The 14457-nt window shown below is 37.2% G+C and overlaps 1 protein-coding gene across 1 annotated transcript; it reads left to right on the top strand.

Moving 5' to 3' along the window:
* Positions 1-63: 63 nt before the first annotated feature.
* LOC136254861 (uncharacterized sodium-dependent transporter YocR-like) lies at positions 64-13732 on the top strand. The gene is made up of 13 exons (XM_066047624.1): positions 64-210; positions 1737-1845; positions 3145-3328; positions 4256-4367; positions 5245-5446; positions 6513-6572; positions 6805-7036; positions 7667-7803; positions 7966-8057; positions 10213-10314; positions 11870-11919; positions 12613-12736; positions 13280-13732. Exons 1-13 carry the CDS (start codon positions 103-105, stop codon positions 13556-13558), a joined length of 1791 nt encoding a protein of 596 aa, XP_065903696.1. The 5' UTR covers positions 64-102; the 3' UTR covers positions 13559-13732.
* Positions 13733-14457: the final 725 nt, after the last annotated feature.

Raw genomic sequence — 14457 nt, 5'->3', positions numbered from 1 at the left:
AATTTCTGACGCGCTTTCCACCTTAATAAATTACGGGCGCCGCATTATTAATTATACTAGTTCTAATGCGTGAATTCGTCGAGATTGTCACGCGCCGAGCAAATGGCAGAAACTAAGCGATCCTCGGAGCAGGCCAGTCTACTGACTGTTGGAGGAGGCGAAGTTGGCAGTGATAAGGAGGACTCTGTAGAGCCAGAAGTAAATGAAAAGGTGAGTGTGTTAACAAGTCTATTTTACAGAATTGAATTGAATTGAATTTGGTTTTAAACTCCTATATTCGGCATAGCCGTTCTTCCATATAGAAGGATTGTTAATAACTCTAAGTACGCAAGGGGGTGGCACTCCAATATATCCTGTACTCTGATCTTCGTCCTCGGTCAAATCGAAAGTCAAGTCAAGTAAGAAATTTTCAGTAGGCCAAAAGACAAGCTTCGTTTGTAAATTGTATACCACAATTGATACTTTTAGAGTGGCATAATTTTACAAAAAAAATATGCAAGAATTTGGTCAAGAGTTAAGTGTAAATTTTAGCGTAAGTCAAGGGTCAAGGCTTATCTTTCGATTTTGACCGAGGACGAAGATGGACAGGTTGAATACAGTAAAAATTTTGCTTTCTTATTCTCCAATACTCAAAATAGCAGTGTGGTAGGGCAGATTTTTGTTACTGGCTCCCAGAACGTAGTTTTCTGTGACTGCTCTAACTAGTTCCCAAATTTAAGGATCAGCCACCAGTGGTACAAAAATCTTTGATCATGTGATACGTATCATGGAGTACAATAGTACTGTATAGTAGGAACCACAAAGGTGTAGGCGTGGCCCACAAAAAAACATCACCCAAAAACTAGCCTCAATTTTCCCTGACAGCAATGAGGCAGTATTGGTTAGGAGGTACAAACAAGCTTTCAGATTGACCCGAAACGCTTCAACAAGTTGCTATGGAATTTTAAAATAAAATTTTAAAGCGAAATTTTCTACTGACTGACTGCCTGATTGACTGATGCCTTCAGACAAGTGTAACTCAATATCGGCTAAGGCTACGGGCTTGATTTTTTCACTGTTCAATGTCGCTTCAGCCCGAGAGGTGCCTTTTGGCATACCGCAGTATGTACAATGCATTCTTCATAGTGGCTACTTTGATTGCAGAGGTGATTTTTGAACAGTTCTTGATTCGTAATGCTGAGTAACGGGTTGAACATAGCTGACAACGAAGTGTAATGGATACTTCACTTTTCAGATGATATTTGGTAGCTGGGGTACATGGCACCGTTTCTTTCTTTTGATGCAGTATGCGTGGGTACACCAGTCATAATAATTTTATTTTACAAAAAAGTCAACAAACGAGTACACAAAAAAATGGAATTTTCAACTAGAGTAGGGACTATAGCACATCGATAAAAAGTACTGAAACAAGCTGGAGTAGTGCACGGTATTAAATCACAGTAAAACAATAAGAAGTGTTATATCCCTACTGTGCTCAAGATACCAGTAGGGATATAACACTTCTTATAGTTTTACTGTGATTTAATATCGTGCACTACTCCAGCTTGTTTCAGTACTTTTTATCAATGTGCTATGGTCCCTACTCTAGTTGAAAATTCCTAATTTTTTGTGTACTTGTATAAGAAAAATGGTACCACTGTCAATATCCATTGCGCATTTCTTTTTTTTATGTCTATCTTTTCAAGTTGTGCTGGGCCTTTTGTGTATTTACCTTTTGTGTACTCCTTATTTTACAGAAGACATTCAGTGGTATTGGTCTGGTGCTGTCCTGTCTTGGATCTGTTGTGGGTACTGGCAACATATGGCGTTACCCAAGGATCGTTGCAATACATGCTACAGGTGGAGGTGAGTATTGTGTTGTGTTTGTATAGCATAAACCATGTCTAGTGGTGATAACCCAATAGCAGTGGTGGTACTTATTCAATGAGACTGCATCTCCTTAGAAAGTGTCTGGTTGGTCCTGTACAAAATTTGGAGGGAAAGAATTATTGCACTAGTAAATTATGCATGTACGTGTACTTATATGTATCACTCAAATGTTATCCATCAAATATATTTCGTTTTGCCTTGTTAGGATCCATTGTTGTTCAAAAATTTGGAATTCAACAAATCATTGTCTCCCAATTTTTATGTGGATTAACTATTTAGAAATTTCCCTTCCTCCGTTTCTCCCACCTTTTGTCTCTAATGATGTGCTTTTATTCTGATCACATCTTGCCATTTTAACTACACATTGGTGGCTGCCAACTGGAGCCTGCCAACTGGAGCCTGCCAACTGGAACCTGCCAACTGATGCATGTAGTGCAGATCTGTTCACTGTGTGGTTCTTTAATTCTCACATTTTTTGGTTGATTGCATCAAATTATCATAAATTATAAGGCGATCAAAGGGTGTATGGTAGACTCTAGTGTCTGAAATTATGGTCGGACACATCTGCCATTTTCCAACCATTTCTGGCAAATGTCTGAACGTTTTTAGAAAGTTTTTATACAGTAACATTGAGTATGTCCAACCACATAACAGGATTTGTCAGATCATTTCCAAAACATAATTTCAGGCCCTGGTAGACTATAACAGATATCAACATCGAAGTTACCAGGATATTTGCTAATGAATTTTGTGCTCAACCTTTTTGGTACAGAGCTTCTGAATAACAAATTAAATCATATCTAGCTAAACAAACATGTCACTGATCAATGAAACAAGTGAGAGCTAATGTTAGAAAGTGCATGTAAACTGCTGTTATAGCTTGCTATGCAAGGCACTGTCTTAGTTTTGCCCTTTATAGTCGAATCCACTTATAGTGACGATAGAGAATTGGTGTTGATATTTGTTCAAACCCTTATAAGAACAGATATGTCACAGGCATCGAGTAAATAGTATTTCCTCCGTGTAGTGAACCCCTGCTTGTACTAGTGGCACAAGTGAATATGAAATAATGAATCGCACAATTTGAATTTCATTTCAATAATTGTCTATATTGGCAAATGATGAATGAAGGAGCATGGAGATGAAAGCATTATGTGCTTAGACCGATGAATGTTATAATTATATAGCATCACTATTCAGGCATATCCCCCAAAAAAAGTTATTGAAATCTAACTTGTACTATTATTTGAGTTTACTTCATTTCTTGATTGACAGGAGCATTGGTGTTTCTATTGGTCTGGTTTGGATTCTTGTGGCTCTGGTCAGTCCCACTGATCATATTGGAATATGCTACTGGACGTTTCACTAAGTTTGGTACAGTGGAGTCTATGAATCGGCTGGCAGGTCCAGCGTTCCGGTTCTTAGGAGCATGGCTGTTTATAGTACCAACTGGAATAGGGTAAGTCAATGACTGGTTAAAACTTACATCCAAGCCCACATGTGGTCATACCACCCTGAAATAGTACTGCATATTCTGTCTCTGATTAGCTAAGTGAAAACCCAGCATGTTCACACATTTCAACACTTTATGTATTTTAATTAAAGTTAAAAACTGAAACAGAGTTTTGCAAACATAGTGGGTTTTGCTCAGTGCACACATGCATACAGTGGAACCTCTCTTTACAAACTCCCCGAATTAAGGACACAATAGAAAAAACTTTCATAATAGGGACAAAAGTTTTGGACCCCAACAGGTCTGGTTAATATATTGTTTTACCTCTGAAAGAGGAAAACCTCTATTTTTAGATACATGTTCTGACTCCCTGTATTTACAGGCCTAGCCTTCTCACAGGTCCCTAGTTGGATAACACTTATATAATATACCGTATTTGACCGGTTAATAGCCGCGGCTCACATAATAGTCCCCCCAGATAGTAGCCGCAGCACAGCCTTGAATTACTGTCATAAGAGCCGCCCTCGGATAAGAGCCACAGTTTGTATCTGAATATGCTGATACAAGTGTTGATGACACACGTTTGAAGGAGAAACTAAGCAAAAGAGTTGTTTTAAGCCTGGAAATAGCATTTCTGAGAGGAGCCTAGTGGATTAGCAGTATTAAAGGATGGTTACACAAGGTCAGCCATTTGAAAATCCGTATAAACGCCGCAGGCTACTGCCACGCAAGCTCATAGTAGCCTCCCTCAGATAGTAGCCGCATCATTTTCCTTGCTGAAAGTTATAGTACCCGCGGCTATTAACTGGTAAAATACGGTATTACAGCAAAAAGTGGCCAAAAATTCTGGGTCCCAAAAATGTCTCTAACCGAGATTCCATTGTACATATGTCATACTGTATCCTACATCATGGTGCTGTACACTCCCTGTAGGTGTTACTATTGTGTTATTGTTGGATGGTGTCTGTACTACACTGTATATTATATGGTCAATGATCTTCCCTCTAATGTGGATGAATCTTATGAAACATGGAATGGGCTACAGGTACTAGTATTGTTTGTGTTGTGTTGTTTGTATGGTAACGTTCAAATAGAGTTGCATGTGGATAAACAAGCTAGTACTCTGAGGAGCATATTGAGTGCTACCAAATTAAATTTGTGTTTATTCTTTTGTGATTATCATTTTTTCAAATTTCCTAACCAATTTATGCACACAAAAGTGCTGTGAATCCTAATATATGTGTCACATTTTTCTTGTGTAGACATAAGGTCCATCATTCTATTCATAGGAATATCCTACCTAGAATGCTGATTTACACTCAATCAATGATTAGAATTGTAGTTTGTACAGGTTTACACAACACTGGTACCTTGCTCTGGCCTTGGTTTAGGACCTGCGTTATTTAATCTCAACTTCAAGTAAACAGTGCTCCCTATGCATACTGTATATATCCGTATTAAAGCCGGGCTCTAATACATGTCAGGTACTTCATCCCAAACTATAGACTACAGCTGGGTCTGTATAAACACTGGGGTACTAAAAACTACACTACAATTGTAATGAACACCAGAGTTGCATGCTATAAAAGAGTTTATATAGTAGATAAACATGTTTCACCTCATGTTTGTGTGTTGCAAGTGAAGATTTCACACTGTAACTATATACGTAAAGTAAGGACTATCAGCGCCACGTAGTCAGCAGTCACTCTTCACCTTGTACACTATAAGCAATAAATACCTGGGCCTGAATAGTTGTGTAAACGCCAACTCCAAAATCACTAGGAATTAAATGCCTTGGCATTTATATGGATAAATGTTGTCCATAGTTAGCATCTCTATTGCTAATTTGCTATATATAGCCATGCACGTATGTGTGTTACTGTATGAGATTTGTTATGTGTCATCACATCCTACATATATAGGACAGTCATTGGCCTGTTTGGTGTCACCTATTTTCTGTACTGTTTGGAGCATTTGCTGTATCAAGAGGAGTATCCACCATTGAACCACTGAGCAAAGTTGTTGTGCCATTACTACTAGGAATAGTGGTGTTTAGTTTCTACTGGTCACTGTTTCTACCGTACGCCCATATTGGGATTCAACGCTTCTTTACACCAAATTGGAGTTAGTTGGCTTATAAAGTACAGTGGAGTGTATTAAAGTCTTGTAATGGATGGTGTATATACGTACACTATACACGTACGCACACATGCATGTACGCACACACTCACCCACAGAGTTTCATAGGTCATGCGGCTATTGTTTTATCAATGCTCTATAGCTCTAAAAGCTACACACAGGGATCCATTTTATTGTGCTACTTAAATGAGGTTTGAAGCTAATATTGTGCTTTTCTGACCTACCTGATGTGGTCATCACAAGAAGAGAAGTCTTGTTTCACTATTCAACCTTGAATGTGTCCATCTGAATGATTATTGCATTGAACACATGTACTAGCTGTGCTGTACTGTACTGTACATACATACATATATACATACATACACACACACACACACACACACACACACATACATACATACATACATACATACATACATACATACATACATACATACATACATACATACATACAGGGTATGCACTGCATACATGTACGCCCTGTAGAGATACTTTGTCACGTTGTTTACTACATATCTTATAGATGTAGTTGTTAATATTGTCAACCAACAGCTGTGTGCCATACGTATCTATATACAGCAGGTCAAATATCTTCAGAAGTCATTTTATCCTTTGTAAAGGGTTCTCAGATTTATAGATTATTGGTAAGGCATTAGCCCTTATTAAAGCCAGCTGTGGACGCATGTCTAAAATGTCTGCTTCATGAATACTGAATATACACAGCAGCTAAATGTTTCATGCTAATAATAGAAGATTGGAATGAAGACTAAATTGTATTTACTGTCCTCACAAAAGATTTTATCAAGGCATTTCATTGTACCGACACCGTGATAGTTTTACTGTTTTCCTTAGGGGTGTAGCACATTAGAAGCTTCATGCTGTGCTGCCTGTGTGAGCGTGCTACAATGAGCGAACTCTCACTGTCATTTGGCTTCAAGAACAGTAGAGTGCTTCTGGTGGATGTGGTGGTCACAAATAATTTACACACAAAAAGTGTAGTTGTGAACATACAACAATATATGGTTGTTTAAGGTTCATCTACTTCATGCAGGCTCACTAACTGACTCCAAGATGTGGCTGGATGCTATAACCCAGAATGCTTGGGACACAGGTTTGTCTGCTAGTAGCTAGAAATATGTTTGTGGTAAAAAAAAAGTTTTTGTACCAAATGTATGCAGTATGAGCATTAAATACATGCATTATGTACATATTATACTCTCAATAAGGTAAATAGTTTATAAAGTATTAAGCAAATTCCCAGTGTTGACTCACTATCTTGTCACTCTGTATATATGTATGTATCTAGCCCATTCTTACTTACATACATGTGTCCCATATTACAGGAGCTGCAGGCTGTGCTTTCCTGACATATGCCACGTACATGAAGAGAACAAACGGTGCTGTCCGAAATGGTGTCTTAATTCCAGTCAGTAACAATATTGTCAGTCTACTGTGTGGCCTTCTGGTGTTCTGCTCTGTCTTCTCCGTGTTGATAAGACAAAGTTACAGCAGTGAAAGAATACTGGATATTATTGCTGATAATGGACCAGCTAACACTGGACTGACTTTTATATGGTAAAGTGTGTGTGTGTGTGTGTGTCTGTCTGTCTGTCTGTCTGTCTGTGTGTGTGAGTGTGGTCCATGATGGCTGTGTAAGTGTTTTACAACACTAGGCAAGTCATTTGGTTTTCCACTAACGCTGTGTGCATTATAACCTTTCAGATTTGCCAACAAATGTCCTTTAGTTTCTTGAAGCTATTCTTTGGTCTCTGGACTCAACTACTAAAGGACTGAAGGATTATCTGTCAGTCATCCCTAGGTCCCAAGGTTGCTGGTCTAAAATGGTTAAGTCCCTAAGTCCCTTACTGTGAGATTATCCTTGTGTAATCACTAGGTTTCAAACTGGCTTAATGTTAGTCCCTAGATTCAGCTAGGCCTCAAATCCTAAAGTAGGTACCTGCCCACGTCTAATAAAAGTCACACTCTATTGTGTACTGCTCTGCACTTCTACAGGTTCCCCATTTGTCACCTTCTCTTGTCTGTCCTTTGGGGAGTCGACATTCTTGATGTGACTTTGTAGCCATGCATACATGTGCTTTTTTATTTTATCTGTCTGTACAGTTATGTACATACGTATACACTTGTATGCTATGTAATATTATTGGTAATTTGGTACTGACTGAGGTATTGGTGGCTGTATTACAGGATGCCGATACTCTACAACAATATTACTGGTGGACGAATTCTCTGTGTTGTATTCTTCCTCTGTGTGGCATTAGCTGGTCTCAGTTCAGTGGTGTCTTTAATGGAGAGACCAATACATGTGTTGTCAGACTTTGGAAGTAAGTGTGAATCATGTCAACAATATACAATGGAGAATTAATCATTCAAACTAGGGAAAAGTGTTTGTATAACTGAAAATTTTCAAAATTTTCCTCTTGTTACACTTATACTACTATACACATGTTTGTTTAGTTACATGTTGTAATTGTATTTTTTCACAGTTAGACGTATTCCAGCTACTATATTGATGGGAATTATTATCTTTTTCATTGGCCTTGCATCAGCCATTGATCTTGACATCTTAGTCAATCAGGTGATCACATAGATGTTGCCTATGTACATACTGTATGTGTTACTCGTGAATACTATGTGTCTTTGCAAGAATCAAAACTGTTTGCCTATGACTGTTCAACAAAAAAGTGTTCTAGTAGTTCTCAAATAATACATTCAAGAACTTTAATGGTCTCCTCTCCATACTAGGACTAGAGATCATTTTCTGCTATTTGTCTAACTCATGATATTTTACACAACAGAGGTAATTATCGTTCCATTTTCAAGATACTTTCAATTTTCTTCTACTGTCACTAGATCACATTAACTGACCCTATTAATTCCATCCTTGACTATTAATCCTTATTGATACTCTTCTCTTGTCGATACTCCCTTTCTGTGGAGCATTATTCCCATTCACATTTTACAGCTGACAAATTGGACTGCTTTTAGGTCTGCTCTTCTTCTTTTACTGTAAATTTTAATTATATTGTGGACTGTTCTGTTTTTATTTGCAACTGTGTAGTTAGTTACTTGTGCTGTGTACATGTTATCTGTATGTGTGTGGGGAGCACATTTGCAGGCTATAAGCGCAAGCGCCTTCTGTGAACCTACATCTTTGATAACGGTATTGTGACCTGATCTTGGAAAACCTACCTTTTTGGCACATTGGTCAATTTTCTGTTTTATAGCTTAGATTAGGTACTGGGTACTCATCTATCTTGTGTCAAAATTTCAGCTTAATATCTTTAAGCATTCCTGAGATATGGCCAATTTTCTCTTCCTGTACATTACAAACTAACTTTTATGGCAATGTATTGAGTTCTGTGAGTGATTAAGGGTGACAAATGGTGACAAATCACTTTGTTTACCAATAATTCCATTTTTACCATCTAGAATACTTTAAAAGACATTTCTGATAGTTTAATGAAGTATTCTTGGTACATTTCTGCAATTAAATCCCATGTATTATTGTCTAAGACTAAGTTTTAGCCATTCCAGCACTTGAACAAATCACCCAATTTGTAAGTTAATTGTTGTCCCACGCATGTAAAATTACTACATGGTCTGATATAATCATCCATATCTCCTAAGAAAAAGAAGCTATGGGTGTGAAACTAGATGGTTTAATACTTGCTTTATCCAAATGTGTAAAAAAAATTTATATTGAAAAAAATGTTGAAATTTTCAATTAAGTTTTACCAAAAAGTTTGCTTGTGCCCAAAAGGTAGGTTTTCCAAGATCCGGTCACAAGAACCTGATATTGTTGACTGGGCCATTCAGAACCTTTTATGCCGTTATGATATGGCCTTACAATATTCATACATTATTAACATTTAATTCACTTCGTAATACAAGTTACAGAATACAGATGCTCTATTCTAGTACTGAGATATAGGTTCAATAATCGATATTGGCGGATCGATATTGGCTACCAGCCGATTAATCGGTATTGATTAAACCAAAGCCAATGTTCATCTCCACTGCACTGTGTGGTATAATGAGTTTGGAGAAAACTAGACATAAACTATTTGGCATTTTAATTAGTTAAGTAGTAATGGTGTGGTGGTGACCACAAGCCATGCCCATAGCAAACTGTCAGGTTTTAGGCCATGCCCAACGGTTAACTGAGGTTTTTAGGTTTCAGCCAGTGTATAACTGTACTTTATTATGTAAACAGTAGCTTTTGCTTGACGTATTTACATTTTAGCTTAGAATGAGCTGTATATCAATGGTTATGAGTCATTTAGTAATGATGAGAATGAGTGTTAGTGTTATCAGTGTATATCGGATCAGTTATCAGTATCAGCTAATTATGTTGCTTAATATCAGTTATCGGAATAATTGGATAATTTGGTTATCGGTACAACACTAGTACTGAGATATGATCTGTACGTATGGAGTACATGCATATATGTGACCAACTTTGACAAAACAAGGCTTCCACACACATCCACTTTTTTGACTTTGAAGCACCATAATTCAGTATAGGAGTATGCCATAAGTTTCACATTTTGACCTGGTATTTTACAATGCTACGGAAGAATTGTGTGAAACTTTTAGGCTGAATAGTCATGTTACAGTTTGTTAAAGTCAGAAAATTGGATGTGTGTGGAACACTTGTTTTGTCAAATTCGGTCACATATGTACATGTATTGGGGTTTTTTTTTTGGTGTTTTTTTTTTTATCTTGTTTAGGACACAGTGTGGGGCTATGCTTTATTACTTAATGGACTGTTCTGTGTGTTCATGGTAATCCGCTATGGTGGTGAAAGGTTCAGGATTGAAGTTGTGAACAAGGTATGTACTTGATACTTAATAAATAAAGTGACATACCTGTCTATTGCAATTGCCTATATACTTAACTTAAAACGAACTAAGGCAGCTAGGCTAGTGTCTGGTTTATTTTTAGTTTATAAACAGAATGTGCCACAGTGCCAGTAAACATTACCAGTGTACTAATAATTAGTCAATATACTTCTGGGGTTTGACTTCTACAGGTGGGGTGGCAGGGGTTAATCTAGGGGGGGCGGGGGGGGGGGGGGCACAGGCCCCCTCTGGGTTAGCTATTGCCCCCCCTAGGTTTATACCTAAAGCCTTGAGAAATGGAAAGGTTTAATTGATCCCAAAGTTGTATAATCCAATAGTCAATATTCAATGGCATCACAGTAAAATTTCACCAGAATTGAGTATATTTACACCTAAATTTTCAAAATTTTCCTGGGGGAGCATGCCCCCAGACCCCCCTAGAATCCGAAGCGACTTACTTCGCCCCCTCTAGGTTTATATTCTGGGTTGAGCCCTGGGTGGTATAACTTCCAGTGTTAGGGGTTAAATATTGTGCTCCTCATTATATTTTTGATGTGTATGGCTTTAGTAGAATGGGGTTAGAGCAGTTAGCTCAGTACATGTACAGACGTAGTTTTATGTGAAGTGTGCAAAAAGAGGAGACAGGAATGCCCTGCTCTAATCTAAGAACTAGTCTACTATGCATTTGTGTAAAAAATCACACACACGCACACACACACACAAACTTTTTTTTCTGTTGCACTGTCTTCCTGGGACATGTCCGTCTATGTTCGTCTAACTGAACTTCAACTAACACTGATTTGTGGTATACAGAATTATGTATCTTTGTACTGTAGTTGTAACTGCTGGTCTGTATTGTACATATTTGTGTGTATGTGACCAGCTGAGCAAAAACCAGCCGTTTTCGCATATTCTTCAGATTCCATTTCTGTGATCTATCGTAACAAAATAGTGGACAGCTAAAGCTTTAGCCATTTATGATGAATGGTCTTGGAGTTATAGTGCTTGACAATTGGAACAGTGATAAATTCAATTTGTACAGTAACAATATGGGAAATAAATTACAGGCACTTAGATAATCGATCATAACTCATGATTGAAACAAGCTACGAAGATGAGACTTGGCTCAATCTGTGCACCATGAACTGGCAAATCAATCAAGGTATAGTGCTTTCTCTGTACTCCTCCATGTTGACAAAGAAGAAGGCCATTCCAACTAAGAAAGACGATGGTGAACACTGTTTTTACTGCATTGTAAATAAACGCTCATAACTCACGTACCCTTTGCTGTGTGAACACAAAGCAAAAGATTTTCTTACTCTCCATACACAGGCAAATCCGGTGGTATATTGGTTTTATTGATTAGTCTTAATTTCAGTGCATATGAATGTGATTAAAACGTGCATAAAATTTTCATGTAGCACACATATTTTTACCCAGTGTATTTCGATACAGTTTTATGGTAAAATAGACTTTAGCAAAAACGGTTGGTTTTTGCTCAGCCGGTCTCATAATAACATTTACGTACAACATTTTTACCCTTTAGTATGGAATTGGAGATTGGAAACTACCTCGGTTATGGACATTCATTATTTAGTAAGCACTTAAAATGCATGTAGTGTTCACCATATTGAGTTCACCCTTGTCACAATATATGTAGCAATTATTTATGGAGTTCACATAACTATGACCATGTATATGAAACTTGTAGTGAATGTTTAATGGTGTTGTTGGCTTTAGGGATAGGCGGTATCGCTTTTTGAAGAACGGTACGGTATTACGAAAAATACCTCGGTATCACTAAATACCTTTACATTTGTACACTTTTTAAAAACCTATGATTTACACTTATACCCACATTGTGCTAGTAGTGAAAGTTATCTTTTAAAGGAACAAATGAATGACAATTGTACCACAAAGTAAGGTTTGAATATCTCAAAAGGTAAATTATTGTGTTTGTCTTGTCCACAGCATAAACACATGGTTGTATGGGGCTTGACTTCATGTGTAGCCACCACTAAACCACCAAAAATTTAACTAATTCATTAAATTCGATATTCAGTATTTTTAGAAAGCCACAATGGTATCTGAAAAATACCTTTTTAACTACTAATACCTAAATACCTCCCAACCCTAGTTGGCTTGATCTTCAAAGGTTGTCAATAGCATCACTAGTTAGTTGTCGTATGTTTTAAAAAACAGTGTGTTATACTAGTAAACTTGTTACTTTAAATTTAAAATTGTATTGTGACTATTGTCTATAATTTGCGTGCCTTGATCTCTCTATAGTGTGCTAAGTCCATTACAAGCAATTGGTATTCTCCTGTGGTATATCATTCGGGAGATTGTTGACAATGAGGATGAGACGTGGTACAAGTACACCCGGGGTAGTCTCATCATGGTGTTAACACAGGTAATGACAATAACGGACATTAACACATACAGCAGTTATACCCTTATTAAATTCTAATTCCTGTTTATAGTAAAACAAATGCTTTAATAAACTTAACAGTACAGCGGATTTCCTTCTAGGTTGCTATTAAGACACATTTGGTGGTGATAAGTGCAACAACCAATGTACAGTTTAGATACAGATTATGATAGTGATACAATATTACAGGGCCAATGGAAGGTTAGGCCAAGTGACGAGTGTGTCAATGTTCAATCAGATCTTTAAGCTCCATAAAACATGGTGACTGTTCAATTAGGGTATATATGATTGCCTGACTGTTCTATTAGAGTATATCTATTTAACCAACAGAAACCTGCTATAGCTGCTGCTGTAGTGGTCGTAGTGCTTACGTTTGCCCTGTATTGATACCCACTTTCAAGGTTGAGGGCTATTATGAAATGTACTATCACTATAATGAAGTTCTATCTAACTATATATCAAAATGACCATAGTCCATGTGTGTTAGTATAATAGGTAGATGAGTGTTATTGTGTGTATCTGTAGTGGGCATTTACTATTCTGATTGTGATTGGACTAAACTGGTGGATGAAGCCAATACAATATTATCCTAAAGATCCCAGTTCACGTAGTCATCAAATCTTGAGGTTCCTCATCAAGTCATCAACTAGTGCACCAATACCAGCTCATCATCTTCATGTTACTCATACTCCAGACTCTGATGAGAACGAAGACAAGATGCAATATTACCAAGTAACAAGATCAGATGGACCTACCACTGATGAGAACATGTATGCATCAACCGATGAAGATACTGTATTGTAGTTACTAAAATAAATAATAATATATTTTATCCTAAATGTTCATATTGTGTTTTTTGTAGCTACACGCCCATAATGTGTAATGGACTACTTTGTATAAATTGTGTGTAGTAATTTTATTTGTGTTGGGCTGTGTACATGTGATTTGTGTCAAAATATTATTTTTTATTCCACTGAAGCCATACAAAAGTAAGTTAATAGAGGTATGTACGTTCATGTGAGGTTTGTTTTTGAGCATGCATATACTGACAGTATGCCTTAGAGTCACTGATATGGTAGTGTAGAAATGTATTGGTTCACATGTTCTTGGCCAATCCCCTGGTCTCGCCATTAGTAGCTATACCCCATAATGTTGAGACTGAGAAATCCAGTCTAATGATGGAGAAGTTGGTATGGTAATATTGGTAGTGATGAGATGGTATCGAAGGAGTCTGTAATGGAATCAGAAATAAAATTAACAATCTTCCGTGGATTAGTCAATAATAATATTAGTTACTAGGAATCAGCTACGTGTACTTGTGTTTGTGGTTGGAGGATACATGTGGACAAATAGCTTTTTTATTGTTGGGGACTGTGTAAAAGTGATGTAAAATAATTATTATATAGCATGCACAGTAGGTTGTATTCTGTTGAACACTGAGGTAAGGGTGTAATGTATGCATATATGATGTGTTGGTCTTACTATATAATGAAAGTGATATCTTATATCAAAATATAGTTTATTATCAGTCAAGAAGATGGATATCTATTATAATCCACTCATATGACCAAAGTGAATAATCTATTCTCATTGCCATAATGGCCACTCTATTAGGTAGTTTTGTCAACTGTCATCATGTGGTCTTGTTGAGTGACCTTAGTCACGATCAGCCAAATATTTTATCCTTATCAGCATGCACACAT

Source organism: Dysidea avara, chromosome 4, assembly GCF_963678975.1.
Source record: "Dysidea avara chromosome 4, odDysAvar1.4, whole genome shotgun sequence".
Lineage (NCBI taxonomy): Eukaryota > Metazoa > Porifera > Demospongiae > Dictyoceratida > Dysideidae > Dysidea > Dysidea avara.
Note: the sequence above shows the minus strand (reverse complement) of the source record. Positions and strands in the feature narration are given on the sequence as shown.

Coding starts and splice junctions, on each gene's coding strand:
- LOC136254861 (XM_066047624.1), top strand. CDS start 103: ATGGCAGAAACTAAGCGATCCTCGGAGCAGGCCAGTCTACTGACTGTT. Junction 7,804..7,965: donor TGTGTTGTCAGACTTTGGAA/GTAAGTGTGAAT, acceptor ATTTTTTCACAG/TTAGACGTATTCCAGCTACT. Junction 10,315..11,869: donor GGATTGAAGTTGTGAACAAG/GTATGTACTTGA, acceptor TTTACCCTTTAG/TATGGAATTGGAGATTGGAA.